The 22,754-nt window shown below is 53.5% G+C and overlaps 1 protein-coding gene across 6 annotated transcripts in view; it reads right to left on the reverse strand.

The window, feature by feature from the left end:
• Positions 1-22,754, reverse strand: part of CUX1 (cut like homeobox 1) — a 372,981-nt gene that overhangs the window by 33,892 nt on the left and 316,335 nt on the right. For 3 of the 6 annotated variants that reach the window (XM_029219955.1, XM_029219954.1, XM_029219957.1), the window contains exons 21-22: positions 7,270-7,572; positions 4,400-4,588 (exon numbers count right to left, since the gene is read on the reverse strand). The exons of the other annotated variants lie outside the window; for them this stretch is intronic. In XM_029219955.1, the coding sequence (XP_029075788.1) occupies positions 4,400-4,588; positions 7,270-7,572 (492 nt within the window). The remainder of the gene's footprint in view (positions 1-4,399; positions 4,589-7,269; positions 7,573-22,754) is intronic. 6 annotated transcript variants of the gene reach the window in all.

A 22,754-nucleotide genomic window follows, 5' to 3' on the forward strand; every position in this document is an offset into this window, starting at 1 on the left:
GGAGTAGGAGGGGGGGACATACAGACACATTTACAGGGACTGAGGTGGGGAGAGCTGACGGCCTTGGTTTTCTTTATGAAGTAGGAAGGCAGGAGGAGAGGTGATCTGAAGAGATGGCAATGGAGTCTTGAGGCAGGTCGGTGAGAAATGGTGGTGGGGATGGAGGGGGTGATGGCGGGGGTGGGGAGAAGCACAGAGGACCCTACTGAAACCGGAGATACAAATCTGAGGCGGCACCGACCCGTGTAGGTCCCAGACGCCAAGGAGGTTGGGTGAAGAAGACGGGCAGGGCGCTAACTCAAGGCTGGGATTTGCAGGGGGATGAGGAATGAAAAGGTGTGTGATAGAGTATCATGGCCAGAGAGTACCAAAGTGGGGATCAGGGCAGGGGGGGGCTGTGTTCTGGGGAAGGAGAGAAGGGCAGCAGAGGGCAAGCTGCTGGGGGAAAGCCTGGGGGGGGATATCCAGGCTCTGGAGGCCATCTGGGGTCAGGTGGGATGAACGGAGAAACGTGGAAAGGTGGACGGACAGTGGAATGTGGTCAGTGACGGGGCACCTGAACTCAGGCTTCGAGAGGTAGAGTAGTTGTGGGCGAGGATGCAATTTGGGGAATCAGGGGTTGAGGAGGTCAAAGAACTTGAGGCCTGGGTGCTGCACAGGTCAGATGGGTCTTAAAATTCCCCTGGATGAGGCAGGACATGGGCGTGGAGGAAGGCGCTGATCCAGGGGCCACAGTCTTGAGAAAACGTAGACAGCGAGCAGGAGGTCGGCAGATGGAGGTGAGAAGGGCCTTCGAGAAAACCTGCTGGACCGAGCTTGGAGGAGGCTCCTAACCCAGGAGTGGAGGAGCGGCCAGAGCAGAGCTCAGAGGTCAGGGAATGAGTGGCCTGGAGGGCAGAGCAGCTGGCGCGAGGGGAGGACGTGTGCTGTTCACGTGTCTTTTTACTGTGGAATAAGGGTTAGGAGTGGTGGGCAGCGGGCTGAGATGAGGCTCAGGGACTCAGTGGCGACTGTCACCGGGGGATGTGCTGAGTGGGCTGCGAGGGAAAGGGGGGGCGATTCCCGGGAGATATTTGCTCTACCAGTGCTACGTGTGCTTCGTCTGCTCCTTTCTGTTGTTACGTGTCATTAATCACCAGCTACGCTTCAGCTTAAAAACCATTTGGACTTCTTGAGCAAACGAAGAATCCACAGAGGTCATTCTAGTGAACTAATTTGGAATACGGTCTGAAAATTCCTTAAAACTTCTTACAACTGATGAAAGTTGAGAAACAGCGTTATTTAACTCCAGCGGCACGGAGTAATAAGAGCAGCATGTGTCAGCAGCAGACATCGGTCATCTAGTTCTCACAGTTACCCTACGGGAGACAGGCCGGCATCATTCCTACTCACAGGCGGAAAAACTGAAGCCTAAGAGGTTCAGTGATTCACCTGAGGTCACACAGCTAGTGAGTGACAGAACTGAGGTCGACCTAAGTCTGTTCTGGGAAGCACTGCCTGCCCTGTGCAGCCAGATGGTGGCCAGCCCTGCTCCCCGCCTCCGCCCTGCCCCGCCACGGCACGGGAGCGGGGCCCGGGGCTGTGTCCATGGGAGCCGAGGGAAGTCAGGGAGACACACTTCAGCAGCACTGACATGTGGGTCTCAAATGTCACAGAAGACTATCAGGGTCCACCTGTAGCCTCCGAGGAGCGGAGCCCAGCCCCCGAGCTAGCTGAGGCTGCGTGCGTGTGCGTGTGCGTGTGCGTGTGCGTGTGCGTGTGCGTGTGTCTCCATGTGCTTGGAACTGTGTGAACAGGTAGGCTCAGGGCTATCTCGTGAAGGGAACAGAAAGCAGAGGGCGGACTAGGGTAGAGAAAGAGATTTACAAGAACGAAAGAAAGGAGAACAATAAAAGATTTGCGCTAAAGGGAGAAGCAGCAAAAGCTTTACGGAAGAGGAGGAAGCGCAGCATATGTGGGAGTCCTACAGTCTGCATTGCCTGCTGCAGAATTTTTAACCTAGGCTAGACTGGGGGGCAAAGCTTATTTTCATCTATTTTAAAGGGATACAAATTATTTTAATAACTCTCATTTAGTGAGCGCTTATGTGTGCTGGTTGTTATACTAGGTACATTCTAATCCTTACAGCCGGAAAAAGCATTACGTCCATTTTACAGATGCAGCAACTTAGGCTAGGGAGTTACTTAACATGCCATTTTATGGTTAGAACTCAGACAGGATTGAGAAGATGATCTTCTCCCCCTAAAATGAATGTGGTGAAGAGTCAAGAGGCTACAAAGAAATGAGCCTGGTCTGTCCAGCCAGCCCCCTCGCGTTGGGCGGGTGACCGATCGTCTATGGAAATCACAGGAAGTGCTGTGCCCTGGGTCACCCGCTGTTGTGTCTGAGGGGTCAGATGCCTCGACCTCCCGCTGGGGCTGGTTAAGAGCATCCCTACCAGTGAGAGTTGACAGGGGGCCTGCAGCTGCTCAGGGACTTTGGGATGTGAGGAGGGGCCTGGGCCCCAGTGAGACAGTAACTCTTCTGTGACACAAGATGGCGCCCAGAGCCTGTGCAGGAGGGAGTGGAGGCCTAGGAAGCCCCCAGAGATCTATTTGTGGAGGCTGAGGTCCTTTCCTACTGGCCCAGGAGAAGCACACCAGGGAGTGGTCCGGCCAGGGCCCGTGCACAGGAGGTGGCCTTCGGGAGGGATGCCTTCTGACAGAGTGTGCGCAGCTTTAGAGCTGCTTGGGGTGGGCTCTTGTTGAAAGTCTGTGATGGACGTACTGGGTTCACGATACCATTCTCTCTGCTTTTATGTCTGAAATTTCCCATGATAAAAAGTCAAAAAGTTTTGCGTGCGTGCGTGTGTGTGTGTGTGTGTGTGTGTGTGTGTGTGTGTGTGTGACGTGGCACCCCTCTGGAGCCTGCAGCACTGCCGGCAGCTGCCTGGAGCTGCCCACGGCTGCGGCCTGTGTCAGAGCCTTGGTCTGCAGCCTGAGGGCGGGCAGGGCAGGAGCCCCCCGGAGGGCCCCGGCTGGCGTGGCAGCCGCTGCCTGGGCACGTGGTCCCGGCGTGGCAGGCGCTCGGCCCAGGGCAGCAGAACACATGCATATCTGAGAGCACTGGCTGTGAAGCCTAACAGCCCACGTTTGGATTCCTGCTTAGGCCAGCTTGAAGTCAGGTAAGTTTCGTGATGCCAGAGCCTCGTTTTCCCTGGATAATAACACGTCTACCGGATGGAGTTATGTGGGCTGAGTGAAGTCTCAGCACAGTGTCTGCGAACAGGAGGCACTCTGAAACTAGAAGTCTCTAGAGCAGAGACTCTCCCTCCCCCTCGGAGCCCAGCCCGCTCCCCGGTTGGGTGAGGACAGTGGTGCCCGGCTGGAGGTGAGCAGCACACGCCCCTGGTGAACTCAGAGGGTACGAGCCTGGGCTCCACCCGCCCCCGGCTCAGGCGCGCTGGCCGTGGGGCCGGGCACAGTCACGCGGGTGGTTGTGATGCCCACTCTTTGGTGAGGTCCCCTGCAGAAGCTGAGGAAGGGTGGCGGTCACAGCTTCCTACGGCCAGACCAGCAGCTAGTGCCCACTCTTCCACATCTAAGGGATTCAGCAGCCACCAGGTGAGCTCGCAGCATTAAAGGTGACCCAGGACTGTCCCCTCCAAGGGAAGGACTCGCTGACGAGGGGTGGCACGTGCAGTGCAAACCAGGACACGGAGCAGGTGTCACTTCCTGCCACCAAGGAAATCCCTCAGGGTTTCTCCTGTGCCGTAACCTGCAGCAGAACGCTGCTCAGCATTTGAGAGGGCTCGGGATGTGTCTGGAGAAGAGAGCTGCTCTTAGCTCTCTAGGGGGTCGTATCCTCTACAGCCCCAGAGACTATAACGTTAACAGCAAGAGAGAGGTCTGTCCCGGCAGGAATTTGCTCTGCTGTTCTCCGGGCTGGGTGACCTCCAAGGAGGCGGCTAACTTCCCTGAACCAGAGACTTCTTATTTACAAATGCATTTTTTAACCACCTCTTTGTGGAAGCCCTCCCATGTGGTACTCGTGCGATGAACTGTTTTAATACCCCACGCATCCAACAAAACAAAAAACAACAAAGGAGCCACCACCAAGTGGCCTTATTCTCCTGAAGAAGAAAAAGGTACACCGGTCGCCAGGGTGACTGAGGAATGATCACAGCGCCCCCCAGGGCTAAATGCCTTTGGGCTCAGGCTGCTGGGCAGAAAAAGCCACAAATCTTCCCAGTCCTTTTCGGTACTCATCGGCGGATGACCGTCAAAAGATCCTTCACCCTGCCTTACAGTCCCTTGGGCATGGATCAGTGTGCCTCCTCAGCTCGGTGTGAAGGCTTTAAAAGCAACAGCGAGTTTATAAATGAGAAAGCGATTGGCTGGGGCAGGCGGCAGGGAGTTACCTTTCTTTTCCATCCGTTTCATGTCCATCAGCTTCTCCACGTTGTTGGGGTCGTTCAGCCACAGCTGCATCCGGACAAAGGGCTCCCGCCCCTTCAGACTGAGCTTGTGCCAGGGCTTTGGGCGAGCCAGGAGGTCGGAGACGGAGCCTTGGGTGAGCCCTAGGATGGTCTCCCCAAACAAGCGCTGACCTAGAGAGAGAACACAACCAAGAGTGATGTCACTGCCGAGACCCAGGGATCTGGCGGAAGAAGCATGTGTCAGGTTAAAATCAGAAATAAGGGTTCAAGACCCACAGTCTGATCAGCTGGGTCCTGGCTTAAAGTGAGCACTTTGTAGAAGCACTTCCTCAACCAGACTGGTACCAGACTCCACTGGGGATGGAGTCAGTATTACTCTTGCGTTCTAGCTACACACAAGGTTTCTCTCAAAAAAGCCTCTGGGCTTCGGATGAACCGAGGCCTGGAGGACACCTGCGGCTTTTATCAGAGGTGGTTAATCCCAAATCCGAGCTCAGGAAGTTGAGCAGCTCATGGGGAGACCTTCCTTTTACAGCCTCAAACCACAGGGCCGTCTGCACTGGCTCCCTTCACGATGAGTGAGGTTACCAGGTCCTGCTGAGAAAACAGGCCACTTGACCCAAGGTCACAGCAGGAAAGAGAAGAAGAAAGAGCTCCTCAGCTTTATTTTCCTGAAAAGCAGGCCATTTCCAGCTCTAAAGTCTGTCCCCGCAGTTCAAGCAGCCCGCTCCCCAGGCTGATCAGAGGCTATTGCGCTCTGGAGAGCACAGCGTCGTTAGGTCTGCAATGTTCGTCGGAGGCTTAGAAAGAAAATTTCTCTTCTCTGAGAGCCATTCAGCTGCCAGTGAAGAGGGGCCACCACTTTTCTTTTTTTGCGGTACACGGGCCTCTCACTGTCGTGGCCTCTCCCGTTGCGGAGCACAGGCTCCGGACGCGCAGGCTCAGCGGCCATGGCTCACGGGCCCAGCCGCTCCGCGGCATGTGGGATCTTCCCGGACCAGGGCACGAACCCACGTCCCCTGAATCGGCAGGTGGACTCTCAACCACTGCGCCACCAGGAAAGCCCGGAAGTGCAGAGTCTTAACCACTGCGCCCCCAGGGAAGCCCCCACCACTTTTAAAGGTACGCACGAGAACCAGGCACAACCTGAAGGCCTGGACGGGAGGACTTGAATGAACAGGACTGCTAGTGGAAGTGGAGACCGGGATCAGAGGCCAGTGTCTGGTACCATAAAGCCTATGGATCACGACACCGGCTCTGCCTCTTAGTGCAGGGGGACCGTGGACGACCGGCTTGTTCCCCCTGCGGCTCACGTCCTCCATCTGTGAGAGGGAAACACCCCCAGCTGCGCTCACAGCAGTTACAAGAGCACTGCCTCATAAGAAGCGGGACTCTAAGCAAAAGTTTACTGTATGGAAAGCTTTGGATTTGAGAAATTAAGTTTTTCTGATATCAGTCATTTAAACTGAGATATACATTTACTGATTTTGGTAAACCTGTGGTTTCTCTGCTTTTTAAACTCTCAGTTTAACCTATAAACACATCCTAGGTCCTTACCATTTTTTCGTTGTGGTAGTTTCCAACAAATTTTACCTAATTCTAATCCGGCAAGTGAATCTCATTTCATTCCAAGGAGCTTGTTATGTTCAGGAAAGCGATATATATGAACAGCTAGTTACTATTTGCTTGACCCACCCAGTTGCGTGGGGCGGGGGGTGGGGGGCGGAAATCAAGAGATTATTCTTAGAAAGTTATCTGTATTACTTTTAGAGGTTTCACAGCAGTGGCTCTCGATCATTTTTGAGTCCCAGACATATTTGAGAGCCTGAAGAAAGCTACTGGCCCCTCACCCTTTAAAATGTGCGCACACACATCCTGCTATGATTTTTTTTTTTTTTTTTTGCGGTACGCGGGCTTCTCACTGTTGTGGCCTCTCCCGCTGCGGAGCACAGGCTCCGGACGCGCAGGCTCAGCGGCCATGGCTCACGGGCCCAGCCGCTCCGCGGCATGTGGGATCTTCCCAGACCGGGGCACGAACCCGTGTCCCCTGCATCGGCAGGCGGACTCTCAACCACTGCGCCACCAGGGAAGCCCTCCTGCTATGATTTTAAGAGACTAACCCATGAACACCCCAAGATCCCAGGTCAAAGGTTAAGAGGATGGCTGAGTCTTGACCAAGCTGCCTAATTCATCTGTAACTTGGCCCCCTTTGTGTCTATTACTCCTCTCACACACCCTGGGAGTGGAGGCAGCTTCTTTCCCGGAGAAGCCAAGACCAGCTGAAGCAACCATGAAGAGGCCTCTCATCTCTAAATCCAGGGTGACGCTGCGATGGAGCCCCTTCTGCTCAAAGAGGAGGAAGTCGTCTCCCTGGTGTGAAAAGTTTCACCCCGCAGATCACAGATTTGCCTTCACAGCAAATCTGAACCCTGCCCGTCGGGCTGTCCCGTGACGCCATCCAGATGCTACTGGGCCCAGCTGATTCTGCCCTGCTCTGCACAATCCCCACCCCCTCCCCCAGGATTCAGAGCTCCACTGGGCATGCCCCCATCGGTGGTCGGAGTGTATGGCCTGAGTTGGCTCCGGCCGGCATGCTTGTCTTCCAAGAGGTCCTGGTTGGGGCGCAGGGGTGGGGCGGGGCTGGGCTGGGACTGACCTTAGACCTCTAACACCCTCATGAACCCTTATTGCTCACAACTGTAGGACGTTTTAGGTTCTTACAGGCAGCCTGTGAATGTTTAAACCCTCTGGCTGGCTCAGCCTGAGGCCCCCCTTCCACTCGCTCCTCCTGAGAACTCCCGACAGGAGACGACCTGCCACCTCCTGACCCAGCAGTTGGGGAGGGAACCTACCCAGGTTGTTGTCGGTCAGCACCTCCTTGACCCGCTTGGTTATGCCGTAGGTGTCCAGCTCTGGAGACATGGCCACCAGCTCTTGAATGCTGAGAGCCGAGTGCCCGGAGAGAGGCAGTGGGGTGGTGGGTTGGGAGTCTGAAGTGGGCGGGTCGCTGGGTTCTGCCGGTTTGCCATCCTTACTTGTTTCAATGGGGGGACAGGGCTGCTGGACCAGTTCAGTCAAACTCTTCACTGATTCGCTAGAGCTCATCGGTGATTCGGGTGCAGGGCTGCAGCTGGCAGAGGTCTTTGGAGTGCTTTCTGTAATCAAAGCACACAGAAAACCGAGGCTGAAAACAGCTGTCTTTCACCATGTGCATCTGCTTTCCTTATCTAGGAATTACTAATTAAACGTCTGTTTAAGAAGGAGACAGTATGGCAGTCTATGGATTTAAATGAATTGTTTCACAGTTTTTTGGCTGAGAATTAACCTTTCATTTTCTGCATTAAAAAATAAAAAACAGCAACAGAAGAAGAACTAGGGGTTTAAAGAGAAGGTCTGAAGGCTCAATAAAGGGCATTCTGTTAAAAAGTACGTCCTATTAGTCACGTGCTCTCACTGTCATGATTTCTTCCGATGGAACCCCTTAATTCTATAATTCAGAAGTACCTTGGCTAGATTATAATTTGCATACTTATTTTGTCCATAATTTCCAGCACAGAATGAATAGACATAGTATTTTAAATGAGGGCTGCCTACGATGCGTGGTCACCACAGCCACGAAGACCCTTGAAGATGAGACGTAAGTCCTCGGCCGCCTAGTGCTGAGCTGGGACCCCAGGTCGGTTCTCACTGTGATCCCGGAGGGCTCCATGGCGCCCTACCTGGAGGGAACCGATGGAAGAGGAGTGCCCACCCTGCTCTCTGCCAGAGCCCAGGATGTGCTTCTGAAAGCCTAGCTCTCTGTCTATGCCATGCTGTCACCAACACCGGAAGAGACGGGGCCAGCGTGGGCAGTCAGGTCTCCATGCTCTCCTTTCGTAAGAAGGAGCTGTCGTGTTGCAGGTGCCCGGCAGGGAGTGCCACCGTGCTCTGTTGCTGAGTGGTCCCTTCGGGCCTCTCTGTTAGCATTACCCGTAAAACCTGACATCCGTTCTAGTTTTGGGATGCCTGGAATAAGGGCTTTTGCCATTTCCTAATTTCCAAATATAGAGAAAATGCAAAGTGACCTAGCACTGCGGTCCTACCTGCCTTTGGCCCAGAGTCTGGGTTCAGTCTCTGCCCCCACTCCCCGCTCCCACCAGGCACGGCACACGGGGAGATCCCCCAGCACCCTGTGTGAGGCGCCAGGCCAGGCGCTGTCACAGGGCTCTACCGCCCCAGAGAGATGACAGCTCATGAGGCCAGGCCACACAGCGAGTGTGAGCACACATGGGCGACCACCCCACCCCCAATACCCGCGACCTGACTCAAGAAAATGTAAAACTAAGGAGCAACTGAATTTTAACTGATCGTATAACTGGAGTGTCCTTCGATGGACGTATGATATCCAGGATGACAACCTATTCTCAACTCAAGAGGATGGAAAATGTATTCCAGATACAAGGGGTATTTTGTATAAATACCTAGAAAGAGAAAATCCCCAATAAAACAACTGCAGTTCAACCGATAAACCCATCTGTCGTCCTAAACCAGGACAGAGTTCCACCATCACATAACGCTGTGTCCTCAACCTGGAAAATCAGGTTAAAAATAAAAAAACCCCAAAAAACACTGGTTTGTGAAGCTGTGGAAGAGACAGACGTGAACAGCAGAAATGGTCCATATAAATCCTTAAGGCAAGCTGAATCCTACAAATCGGATTTCTCCTCTCGGCTCACCTCCAGGTCATCGTACAACTGGATATAAAACCCAGCAAACGTTATTTTTGAATCTGAAGCAGCAATGGAATTGCACTGTGAACTTGCCCTGAGTCACCCAGGCGAGGGACCAGTTTGGCAGATCATTCATCTTGCTCACTGTGTACTGTCAAGGATGGCATGAATTCCCCACATGATAAACAGATTTCTTCTCAGGTTTGTGTCCTTTAACCCACAGCAAGGTCAGAATCATGGCTGCCTGGAGAACATACCGGCCGGCACTGCTGCCCGAGCACCACCCCTGTTTTGTTCTGGGCTCCGGCGCAGGCGGGTGCCCTGAATAGCTCGAGTGGAGGCATGTTTCTTTCTTCCAGGCATCCGCAGCAAGACACTCGCACGCATTTTTGCCAGGAAAACCCTGTGAGAGAACCGACCAGAGGTGCTCGCCACACGTTGCTCGTGTCCCTCTGTGCTCCCAACCGTGACTGCAGACAAAGGTAACCCCGCCCCCCCGCCGAGATCAACACCCCACTGGGCCTGGGAACGTACTGGGTGGCTGGTATCTGCACCTCCACCCTGAGTCTGTGTCTAAACTGTACTGGATGAGTGACAATTGTTCACCAACAGACACAGGTGCCACCGTGGTCTCAGGTCACCGAGAGCAGAATTGGGCCCACGTTTTTGGAGCGGCCTCGCTGGACACACCACGAATCCACAGGCTCAGAACATCATATTGGAAAGTAATTCAATTCTCTAGAAAGCTACTTCCAGTAAGCACCACAAAACCAGACCCATCAACCAGCTCCCATCGACCCCTGGTGAGGGGACCGGGCCCCTCGATGCCAGGAGGACAGGTGCCTGTATGATTCACCATCTTGACAGGGCAAGAAACATGGTCAACAGAGAAGAAGAAATATTTTCTTTTCCAAAAATTAGCAAATGGAGCCCTCTGATTAAAACAAGACTTTTTGAAACAACAAGGCTTGGTGCTCTTCTGTGTAACTAAAAATAATTTAAACAAGAAAAAAAGGAGGAGCCCTGGGCTTGGCACTAAGGCACTGAGCCTGGGGATGGGGGCTGCCTCTACCAGCTGCCAGTGCTAACTTGAATAGGATTCCTAACTTCCTGCAACATCCCGGTTTCCTCATCTGAAAAATGCAGACAGGGTTGCAATGAGGAACGAACCTGCCACATGGTCAGCGCTAAGGAAACCTGATTTCGATGTTAAAAAAAAAAAGAGTAGTTACTAAATTGAACATATTTGTCTATATAAAGGCCCCCTGGGACTTCCCTGGTGGCACAGTGGTTAAGAATCCGCCTGCCAATGCAGGGGACACGGGTTCAAGCCCTGGTTCCGGAAGACCCCACGTGCCGCGGAGCAACTAAGCCCGTGCGCCAAAACTACTGAGCCTGCGCTCTAGAGCCCGCGAGCCACAACTACTGAAGCCCACGTGCCTAGAGCCCGTGCTCTGCAACAAAGAGAAGCCACGGCAATGAGAAGCCCACGCACCACAACGAAGAGTAGCCCCCGCTCGCCACAAGTAGAGAAAGCCCGCGCGCAGCAACGAAGACCCAACGCGGCCAAAAAAAAGAAAAACAGTCTCCCCTGCACGTAGTGTAAATCTCATGATTTATTGCTGTTTCTTCCATGGTTCCTGGCGCACGACTGAGATGCTGGTGATAGACTCAACAGCTACATCTTGTGTGATACCATTTAGATGACATTCTGGAAAAGGTAAAACTACAGGGACAGAAAACAGATCAGTGTTGCCAGGGAGGAAGGGAAGGAGTTGCCTACAAAGGGGCACGAGGGAATTTTGGGAGGCTGATGGAGTTATTCTGTGTCTTGATTACTGAGATGCACAGAATGCTTCTATGCGGGCAGAGTGAATTTTACTGTATGTGAACGATACGTCATTATCAACTTACTTAGGACAAAAGTACCAGCAGGAAGAATGAGTGAAGATGCTTATTCCGTACTCCTTTCACTCACTCCCTAAGTGTGGAGTCAGGCCAGTGGCAATACGGCAGTGAACGCAGCACACAGCAGGGGGGTGGGGACGCTGCTGTGGCCTGGGGATCAGAGACCTCCTGGGAGGGTGACATTTCAGGGGGACTTCAGGCATGAACAGGAATTAGCCAGCTAAGTTGGGAGGAGTAGCAGTGACAAGGAAGGGAGATAGATTGTTCCAGACACCTGGTGGGTTTCAGTCATCAATAAAATTGAGTGTAGCAAGAATATGAGGCAAAGAGAGGTGGTCCCCAGGGGCTGGGTTGTGCAGGGCCTTTGAATTGGTTAAGGTGTCTGTTTTAATTTTGGGGCAGTCGGGAGCCAGGGCACGTTCATACGATATACCACGTGTTATAAACAGCGGCAAGAGGGTCAGGACTACAGCCACGTGGACCAGCATGAAAGCGTAATGGTGAGCCCACAAAGCAAGGCGCAGAACGAAACAGATGACAACATTGGTGCACAGGCCGAAAGCCTGCAAGCGCTATGTGCTGTGTGTGGCAGTTAGACCCGTAGTGCGGGTATAAAATCACGTCCAGGAAAGACAAAGTGCACATTCAGGACGCACGGTAGCTGACTCCTAGGAGGAATGAGACTAGGGAGAGGCTGATGTTTTATTTCTTAAAAATACAGGATTGGGCTTCCCTGGTGGCGCAGTGGTTGAGAGTCCGCCTGCCGATGCAGGGGACATGGGTTCGTGCCCCGGTCCGGGAAGATCCCACATGCCGCAGAGCGGCTGGGCCCGTGAGCCGTGGCCGCTGAGCCTGCGCGTCCGGAGCCTGTGCTCCGCAGCGGGAGAGGCCACGACAGTGAGAGGCCCACGTACCGCAAAAAAAAAAAAAAAAAAAAAAAAAAAAAACAGGATTGAATAATGACCAATTCAGTTTAGCCCTTTAGTTAGGGCTAAAGTTGGGTGATCAGCATTCGCTGGGTTATTCTGTAATTTCATGTGTGAAATATTACAGGCCTAACGTCAAAGAGTAAGAAAGTAAACAAGTTCACTGTTGCTTCAGTACAGAGAATGAACTTGCAGACAGCACGGCTGGGGCCAGGAGGTCGTCGGGGACAGCGGACGGTGGCTGAGGAGGGCAGGCAGTGGGGTGGGGAGAAGTATGTAGGTTCAGGAGGGATTTAGGAGATCGCGTCAACACGACTGGGGGCTGGGTGGATGTAGGGAGAGGGCTGAGCAAGAGGGGGTGTGTCCCACGTTGCGGCCTGGGCTATGGGGTGTGTGGGGTGCCGTTCTGAGAGGGGATGCACTGCAGCAGGAGCATCCTGGGGTGAGGGAAAGACGATGTTAAGAAACCTTACTCTTGGGGCTTCCCTGGTGGCGCAGAGGTTAAGAATCCGCCTGCCAATGCAGGGGACACGGGTTCGATCCCTGGTCCGGGAAGATCCCACGTGCGAGGAGCAACTAAGCCCGTGCGCCACAACTACTGAGCCCGTGCACCTAGAGCCCATGCTCCGCAACAAGAGAAGCCACCGCAGTGAATGAGAGGCCCGCGCACCGCAATGAAGAGTATAACACCCGCTCGCCGCACCTAGAGAAAGCCCGCACTCAGCAATGAAGACCCAACACAGACAATAATAAATAAATAAAATAAATAAATAAAAGAAACCCTATCCTATGACCTGTTGTAACGGCAGCTAGTGCTCAAGCAAACGTTTCTTGCGCACTCACTGTGCGCCAGGCACTGCTGAGGCACGTATCCACGTGCCCGGGCCTCAAAAATGCGATGGTGAGGCCCTCGAAGCCAACCCACCTCTAGGATGAGGGAAGGGAACCGAAACACCTTTACAACCTCGCCTGAATGCAGCCGTGGGCTAAGGGCATTTACACACTGGTTCATTCGATCCTCACGATGGTCCTGTGGTGGAAATATAAACCCCGCGCTCCAGGCAAGGAAACCGAGGCTCTGACGGGCATTGTGACTTGGCCCAGGCCACTTGGGTGGAGCGAGGATCTGACCAGCTCAGGAGTGGAAAGCCCCCACCGGCCAGTCACTGCGGTATCACAACAGCCTGCCTCTGCCTTCATTCATTCATTCACTCGCCCAAGCAAACTTTTTTAGAGCGTCTGCTCTGTGTCGCACACCCTGCTCAGCAGTGGGGATAAGACAAAACTTTTTGTTTTGCTTTATTTTGTTTTATCTTTGGCTGTGCCTTGCGGTTTGTGGGATCTTAGTTCCCCGACCAGGAACTGAACCAGGGGCCGCGTCCTAACCACTGGACCACCAGGGAAATCCCCAAGGATAAGAGAAATCAGAGACCTCGCTCTCAAAGAGTCTGCAGCCTGCGGGACTGGGGCCACTGAAAATGCACGATTCGCTTTAAGAGCCCAGCTACACAGACCATCTATCCAATTCTGATGGCAATAGTAAGGTGTCGCAGTTAAAAAGTGATCTGTGTGGATGAATTTTTGGGGGGAAGGCTTCGAACCTTGCAGAAGAGTAGCCCGGTCAGTAAGACACAGATAGTGACTCAAGGCCCTCTGAAACACGCAGAGCTTTCAGGAACTATGAAAGGATTATGAAAAATATTATATTCCAAAAACAGCAGGCAAACGACAGCTGCCTTAGGTTTTCATAGAAGCCAACTGAAAATCCACGCCCGCCGTAATTTCCAACTGAAAATCCGCGCCCGCCATGATTTTCAGAGACAAATCTCTCTGCAGATTTACCCAATCCTCTGTTTAAATCTCCATACCCAGCCCTCTATCTGCAGTAATAATAACCCAAACGCCATTTAGTGTTCATTTGAGCAGTCAGGATAAAGTCATTTCTTATTATCTCCCCACTGTGTAAAAAACAGCTTGAAGGTAGGAAGTCAGTAAGCATTTTCACCAAAAAGTAATTATTGTAAGTGACATTTTTACTGCTGGCATGCCATAAGGCGCACCGCGCGTTCAGAAGGACAAGTTGCTGAAACAAAATGACAGGGTACTCTGTGACATTCTGACAAGAACCCAAACATTATTTAACTGGCGGCTGGTCTGATGCACCGCTTTTCATTATGTCCATAGTTTAGGCTTTGAGCCCGCGCCAAGCCAGGAAATTCCAAGCGACTCTACAGACTGTCAAGTATGGAAGATGGGAGAGAGAAGAAGTCTGGGGGAGCAGTGGGGTCACGGCCTGGCGCATGGAAACATGACTGAGGGAGGGAGGAAGAGGGGTCCCGGGGAGGCAGAGGGCGGAGACGGAGCCCGAGGGGAGACGGGAGCCTCGGCGCTGCGAGCGGCACGGCCGTGCAAGGACCTACAGAAGGTTCTGGAGTGCCCGGTGCTGGCGTCCTCGGTCCAGCGGGAGCCCTGGTGGCCTGGAAGGACCCTGCCCAGCTTGAGGGGCCTCAGCAGTGAGGACGGCTTCAGAGGCCACCGCAGGATGACCGCCAGCCCGGGACGCTTCCCAGCCGAGTTCAGATGTGGAGATCGTGGAGGGGACACAGAACCCGAGCCGAAACACAGGGACGTGCTCACGGCTCACGCGGTTCCTGTCTGAAGAGACCCCCCACCCCCACCCCCCCCACCTGAGGGTTCATGGCCGCCGGGCCTCTTTGGAAACAACGAGCTTCTCTGCGTCGAAAGTGAACGGCTGCCTAATTTGCCCGCCTGGGTTTTAGTGCCACACGGTGACGTCAGACCCTCTCTCTCTAACATCCCCGAGCACCAAACCTTTCCTGGGGGGCGGGGGGGGGGCTCCCTGCCTCCGAGTCTCCGAGCAGATGCTCGTCGCCCATCGGGACCCCTATCCTACTTCTCCAGCCACATATCTCCATTAGGCACGGCCAACAGAAAAACGTGGAGTTTTTGATCGGCGTTGACATATATACACGGCTATATATAAAGTAGGTAAACTAGTAAGGACTAGTGCTGGACAGAGAACTGTAAGGACAGAGAACTCTACTCAGTACTCTGTAACGGCCTATACGGGAAAAGAATCTAAAACAGAGTGGCTGTATGTGTATGTACAACTGACTCAGTGTGCTGTACACCTGAAACTAGCACAACGTTGTAATTCAACTACACTTCAGTAAAAATCCAAAAAACCCCATAAAACACGGAGCGTTTTGCTTCTGCGCATGTGTGGTCCTTGGACTGATCAGCAGAGGCTTGAAAGAAAATACGTGGAGACGCTTGTAGACGCCTCGGAGACACGCAGGGCCTTCCACACCCCTCCCGCCATGCCGCTGCACGCTTGCTATGGAGAAGGAACAGAAGTAACCTAACAACACACTAAGGCACGTCGGAGCGCGTGATGCGGCCCCACTACAGGACAGCCTGCTTTCCAAGGGCCTGCGCCTGACGCCGGTGCGGGGGTAACGGGGGGCCTCGGGCCCCATCCCCAAGGGCCTGGGCGGGTCTCCCCCTAGCCCGGGGAAAGCCCGATCCCAAAGAGGTGGCATCACACACTGGCGCCCACCCCTCCCACGGCCAGGCCCTGCCTGCCCTCCTTGCTGGCCCCGGGCTGGCAATACTCTTTGGCCCTCAGTCAGCCTGGGCATTGCCTCAAGTCACTGAAAATCCCAGCAAACCTACCAGATCACTCACTCTTTGTTTCAATAGTAAAAAGGAGACAGTAGGTGCTGGTGTATGTGTGTGAACATTTAAAAAGTCTGCCTAAGGAACTCTTATAGTGACTTAAAAGCCACAACAGTTTACTTATCAACAACGAAAACCCGTTTAATAAAAGCAAGGTTTGCACTTAACTTGTGGCAGCTTACATCCCCGAGCTTGACTTCCAAGCCACTTGAAGAGAGGGCCTGTGACCTTCATTCACTAAGGGAAACTTCTAAGTGCCAGGCAGGGTGCTAGGAGGTGGGGCGCAGTGGTGACCCAGGCGGACATCACTAAGCAGCTGGCTGTCACAAAGACCTAGGAGGGGGACGTCCAGGGGGTGGTGGCACCTCACAGCACTGTGACACTGAAGCTGAGGCTGGGGAGGAGGGAACAAGAAAGAGACAGAGGTGGCGGCGGGGGGGGGGGGGGGGGGCAGGGTCACACACTGAGAAGGCGGGACTTTAACCCCAGGGAAGGGGCTGAAGGAGGGGAGGGCCCCAGCCCGATATGCGATCTGGAGGGATGGTTCTGGAGGTTTAGAAAACAGAAAGTGTGTGGGTGTGAGCGTGTGAGTGTGAGTGTGTGTGCATGTGAGTGTGTGTGTGTGTGTGTGTGAGAGAGAGAGAGGGGGCAGGTGTAAGAGGGAGAGGGGGGATCGAGGTGAGCTGCCCGGGCCCTGGCTCAGGTGACCACGGGGATGGCGGTGCTTTCACAGTTCTGGGGAGAAAAGGCTGAGCTCCATTTGGGTTGCGTTTCACCGGAGGGGACGACGAACCCGTGACGGGAAGTCGGCGCTCGAGGGAGGGAGGAGGCGGAAGGGCCGTCCTTGGCAGGTCGCCTCTGTCCTGGCGCAGCACGGGGGGCAGGGGGTGAGGCTGTGATTCTCGAGTCTGCAGGGCCCCTTCCATCAGGCACTGCCTAGTGCCACCTGCGCTTCCCTCACTCTTGGGATGCTTTCTCACCCTCCTCTTTTCTCCCTGAACCGAACCAGGAAAGCACATGGCGGGGAAGGATCTTAGCACCTGGGGAAGCTGCCCAGGTGACGTGGTCCTGAGCCCAGGAGCGCTCACCCGAGGGGTGGGCGCTGCCGGGCATTCGGGATTGTAAATTTGCTGCCCCTCAGGCTTCCATGATTTTTCTTGTGTATCTTTTACAGGCTCTCAAGGAAATACGCACGTCCAAAGCAGAGTTTGGGAAGGTTAAAAATTAAAAACCTTCCTTAAGTTACAATTGAACTTTGGTAGTGAACTCCCAGGCTGGCGAGGCTGCGGGGGCCACCCTGGTGACACCGCTGGGCCAGCCTCTGGAGCACAGTGCTCCCCCTGTTCCTAGCTTTTCTACAGATCCATACTGCTTTAGAAATAACGCTTTCAAATTACCTTCAATAACCTTATTACCGAACCAGCTGTGTGTATGAACACTTATCAATGCGTCCCTGTGCATTAAGAGAAAATGTATGTCATACAAACAGTCTAAATATATATTACTGAGATGAGTAAAAACAAACTCTCTAGTTAAATTGCTCTGCTGTAATCAAAGACTAAGCACTGTGTGTGCGTGCGCGCGCACCCGTGTGCGTGTGTTTTCTTCCTCCAGGGTTCCTTTCTGGCTTTGGGCAGGCCGGCCCATCCTTCACCGGCAGCGATTCTCTCTGGCAGGCAGCTCATACTGCCATTCTGACGGTGGCGTTCATTTCCCCAGATTTCTAAGGCTTGGAGGAGCTAAGAGGCGGTTTTCAATAGTGTTTTACTTCTGAGCCTTTTAGGCCTGCAGCTCAGCAACTTTCCTTCCCTCCAGGCACCTGGTGGACAGCAGGCTTGCAAGTGCCCATCTGCGCAGAGGCTCCAGCACTGGCCCCAAGAGCAGCCCGTCCCCTCTCGATAACCCTGCCAGGCAGCCCGGCACGCAGGTGATGTCATGTTCCTTAGAGAATCCTCCGCTGATTGAATAGCTGGTGTGGTGGCTGCTGCTTCCCGGCTTCCCAACGACACGCAGGTTGAGTGCACTGATCTGGCCCTACACGGGCCCCAGGCCGTGCCGAGCAGAACCGAGTGACATTTTCGCTGTATGTGATGGTATTAGAAAAACCTATTAAGGGGACTTCCCCAGTGGCGCAGTGGTTAAGAATCCACCTGCCAACGCAGGGGACACGGGTTTGAGCCCTGGTCCGGGAAGACCCCACATGCCGCGGAGCAACTAAGCCCGTGCGCCACAACTACTGAGCCTGCGCTTTAGAGCCCGCGAGCCACAACCACTGAGCCCGCGAGCCACAACTACTGAAGCCCGCGCACGTAGAGCCCGTGCTCTGCACCAAGAGAAGCCACCAAAACGAGAAACCTGTGCACCGCGATGAAGAGTAGCCCCCGCTCGCTGCAACTAGAGAAAGCCCGCGCACAGCAACGAAGACCCAATGCAGCCAAAACCAAATAAATAAAATAAATTCATAAAAAAAAAAAAAGAAAGAAAAGCTATTAAGGTACATTATTTTACACATCCTCCTAATCTCTCCATACTGCTTTACTTAATTTGTGATGAAATTGTTGAGAAAGGGTACTTAATGTACGACAGTCAGTAAAAGTAATTTATCATCTTCCCGCTCCAGTGCTCACGTTATCAGCGAACTCATTTTCTGCATTCATCATGCAATCAGCCTATTATTTGCATATTAATCAGGCAGTGGACCATGAAAGAACTGCATCCCAGCCAAATGCTGCGCTATCTCAGGAGAAACACTCAGTAATTATCATACATCAGTGTTATGATGTGGTAATTGATTATAACATCTTTCTGCTGCCCCTGGGGAGCCCCCCTGCTCACCCAGCTCCAGGCACTCTGGACAGATTGCTCTTTTCCTCCCCAAATCAAAGTCACCACTGCTGTTCTCTCCAAGTGCTATTTCTGTGGGGTATTGATCCTCCTCTTCCAATCTCACGAGGTATTTAAACTACGTGGAACACACTGACTGTAACTCAGAGACGAGAGGGTCTAGCCGGGAGGAAGGCGCATCCCTCTGGACTCAGCCTCTTGGCTTCAGAGGTGCCGCTCCAGCTTCCGAGAAAGTTTCCTTGTCGAGAGAAATGCGGCAACTTCAGTCCCTCCTCATCGCAAAGTTGGTACAAAGGCAGTTTGGCTGCTTTATTTAGGTGCCAAATGACAGACTAATTTTGGCCCTCTTGTAAAGGACAAACCCAACATCTGCCAATTCAGACTCGGGCTATATTTAGGAATCCAGTTCCGAAGGGAAGAACAAAACACAAAATCAAGATGAAGCCGGTGACGGAAGCCGCCTGGCTTGCTTCGTTCTCTCTGGGACCCCCCTTCTCACTCCTGAGCATGACCCTGGCCCAGGGACCAGTCAGCAGGGGGCTGGGCCCCAGGTCCTGGGCTGGCTGAGGGCCACTAGCAGGGAGAGGGCATGAAGCTGAAGGGCGGGGCTGTCCTTGCACGGGAAAGAACCCTGGGCCCCTGCGCATACCTTCCTTGGATCTAGCCTGGAAGGGGTTTCAAAGCAGCATGGACCCGCATCACAGGCCAGATGGGTCATACACTTTCTGTTGCAAAACTTCATAAACCGGGCTCTGACTATGCCACTGTTTTGTTGCTGGGTTCCCTTCCCTTCTGCCCAGCTCCCAGCCTGAACACAAGGGCATGCCTCTTGGGGTAACTGAGGCATCTGATTTTCTGTTAAGTGTTCATCTTGGATCTGATTTTATTTTATTATTATTTAATAAATTTATTTATAAATCATTTCCACTTTGATCCACTTAGGGATCAAAGGTATTAGTGCTGCGCTTGGCACATAAAAGGTGCAAGTATATGAGTTTCTTCATTGTACTCTTACCGCCTTTTAAAAATTACCTGAGGATTTTTAAGCATTTAAGCTTCTTCATCCTTCCCCGGAAGCAAACCATTGAAAACTGAAGTCCTCATTTGCACCTGTGACCTACTTTTGCCTCTTGGACTGAATGCCCCAATGTACTGCAAATTCCCTTCTCCGAAGGAAGTCTACGGGGAAGAGAAAGGACACGTGTCCAGAGGCCCGTGACAAAGGCCTGCCGGGGACTTCTCCTAACGGGCAGTTAGGGCACGCCAGCACCGAGGGTCCAGGCCACGCAACCAAGAGCAGCTGAGCGGGATGGCGCTGCCGCTCACCTGTGCCCACAGTCACCCCTGTATCCAGACGAGATGGCCTGGCTCTGCACTAGTTTGCCCCAAATGGCCTGAGCGATGACCTGTAGTCTTACTCTTTTTTTTTTTTTTATGGTACGCGGGCCTCTCACTGTTGTGGCCTCTCCCGTTGCGGAGCACGGGCTCCAGATGCGCAGGCTCAGCGGCCATGGCTCACGGGCCCAGCCGCTCCGCGGCATGTGGGATCTTCCCGGACCGGGGCACGAACCCGTGTCCCCTGCATCGGCAGGCGGACTCTCAACCACTGCGCCACCAGGGAAGCCCTGTAGTCTTACTCTTGAAGCTCAAGATTTTGGGTGAACTTCATGGAATGGCAGGTGGACAGACAATGTTCAAAGATGGACGGCATTTCAGGGAAGCCAGGAACCTGGAGAGCTGCATGCAGGTCACCTGCAGCTGACCCTTTGCACCGGCTGCCACCCAGCCAGGCTCTCCCTTGACAGTCTCCGCCCAAGGAGTGAGTGCTGGACCCGCTTTCTGCTTTAAAGCCAGGAGCCTGACATTTCACGTGTGCACGTACGTTGTTCTATAGCTATCTGTGTGCGCACGAAATGACATAATGGCAGTGGTTTCAAGGGCAGCAGTAGGAAAGCAAACACTCAACTAGCACTTCCTCTGTGCGAGCCACTGCCCTGGAGGCTTTTATACATGAACTCATTTAAAACTCCTGAAGGTCTAGGAGATAGGTACTTTATTTTTCCTATTTTAAAGAAGAAACTGAGACACAGAGAGGTCGAGTCATTTGCCCAAGGCCACACAGGTGCTCAGTGGCTGAGATGAGACGAGCCCTCTGCAGTTGGCTCTGAGCCACCACGTCCTGCTGCTGCTCACACGTGCTCAAGGCTGCTCGCCGCAGGATCGTTTCTTAGGTTCTGCTGTTAAAAATCAATCTAGGGGGCTTCCCTGGTGGCGCAGTGGTTGAGAGTCCGCCTGCCGATGCAGGGGACACGGGTTCGTGCCCTGGTCCGGGAGGATCCCACATGCTGCGGAGCGGCTGGGCCTGTGAGCCATGGCCGCTGAAGCTTTGCGTCCGGAGCCCGTGCTCTGCAACGGGAGAGGCCGCAACAGTGAGAGGCCCGCGTACCGCGGAAAAAAAAAAAAAAAAAAAAAATCAATCTAAATATCTCTCACTAGTGATTGGTTAAATAAAGTATGGCATGTCCAGATACAGGAATTCCCTACAGCAGTGAAAAGAGGAGGAAATTCTTTATGTCCCAGCCTAGGGCAGTCTCTACAGACTATTGCCAGGTAAGAAAAGCAAAGCACACCTTGAGCACTGTGTGCTCCCTTCTGTGTGCAACGAACATCTAGATGCAGAGACTCTCTGAAGGAAACGAACAGGAGGGCCTTGGGGGAGAGCACCTGGGGGCCTGGGGATGAGGGAGGAGGGCGACTTATTTTTGAAAAAGGGTGTAAGTTCTCTTAAATCCTGCATTTTGTAGCCATGATGCATTTTACTTATTCAAAGAAAAAAAAAAACCCAAAACCCACAAACCATAATTAAAAATAAAAGTTTCTTACTCTGGGTTACTCTGATTCCCTCGTCTTTTTTTGGAGAGACCCAGTGACAAATCCCACTCAAGGAACAGAGACCCTTGGGGGCTGATTTGTGCAGAAGCGGCCTTTCCCAGGGATCGTGGTGCCAGCATTTGCTGCTCTGAGACGAAAGCATCGAGTGGGCTGGCTGGCTCAGTGGCTGCTGCTCCAGGGATGCCTGCGCGGGGCCTGCGGGTGCAGTGTGCTCTAGGGGAGGGCAGGCTGGGCCGGCTCGGCTCCACACCACCCTCACCGCCCCCCACCCCACCCCACGGCGTCCCAGGAGTGAAAGGGCCTCTCCGTGCTCCCTCTGCCTTCCTGGTTAGTGCTGCAGCGAGGCAGTTTCAGGGTCGTGCTCAGGAGCCATAAGGAATCCCACAAATGCCCGGAACCGCGAGAAGAGCTGAAAAGGCAGCTCAGGCACGGAGGTAACGCAGGGAGGCGCAGCTTCCGGGGAGCTCATCAGAAGCCGTCCTACCTCCCTACGGCCTTGCCCCCCCGCCCTGCCCTCCGAGGCCGCTCTTGGGGGCGCTGAGCCTCAGCCTGCCTCTCCATGCTCTGGAAGCCCACCTCCTCTCAATAAAGAGCCGCCCACGGGGCGGCAGGCTGGGCATCCTGGGGCCCAGTGCCGCCACGGGGGCAGGTGACGGAGGTCACCTCAAAGGAGCAAGGAGCCCCCCTTCTGTCCTGATCTCCATACTTTGTTTCTTATCATAACGGGCCTTAAGGCGGCAACAGGAACCCTATTCTACATGAAGAAAAGACAAAATTCCTCCGTAATCCACTTTCCTCCTGTTATTTTAAAAGAAAAACAGAAGGCCTCTAAAGTCGGGGCTTCTACTATTTTCGCTTTTTTTCAAAGGTTCCGCACATGCCCCGTCCTCAGCCATCGATGAACGTTTGCACCCGCAGAGCTCTCCACCTGCAATGTTCTCCGCCCTGACCCCTTCGCCCTTCACGGCCCAGCCGCCTCCTGGGGCGCCCTCAGCACCACGGGCCTCCCCACCGGCCTGCGCCCACATGTACCAGATGACAGACAAACGTTAAGGTAGGTTGCGTCTGATTCCAGAAACCTGACCTTTCTGATCTTAGGACAGACAATTCCTTTATCGTGGCACTCTTGGTAACACTGAAATGCCGTCACGCAGGGCACAACCAAGAAAGAGAGAAATGAATGCGCACTTAGTTCTTCTGGCTGCCGAGTTCATGGCCGGTGAGTGGGGGGCAGAGGCTGAGCCCCAGGACTAATGATGAGCAGCGCGCTCACCTGCTCAGGAGGGGTCACTTCCTAGCTCACACGTGGCTTTCCAGAATTCTCTTTTGTTTTTGATCTGTTGCCTACGGCCATGTATA

The sequence above is a fragment of the Monodon monoceros genome, unplaced genomic scaffold (genome assembly GCF_005190385.1).
Source record: "Monodon monoceros isolate NGI ecotype Baffin Bay Population unplaced genomic scaffold, NGI_Narwhal_1 Super_Scaffold_13, whole genome shotgun sequence".
NCBI lineage: Eukaryota > Metazoa > Chordata > Mammalia > Artiodactyla > Monodontidae > Monodon > Monodon monoceros.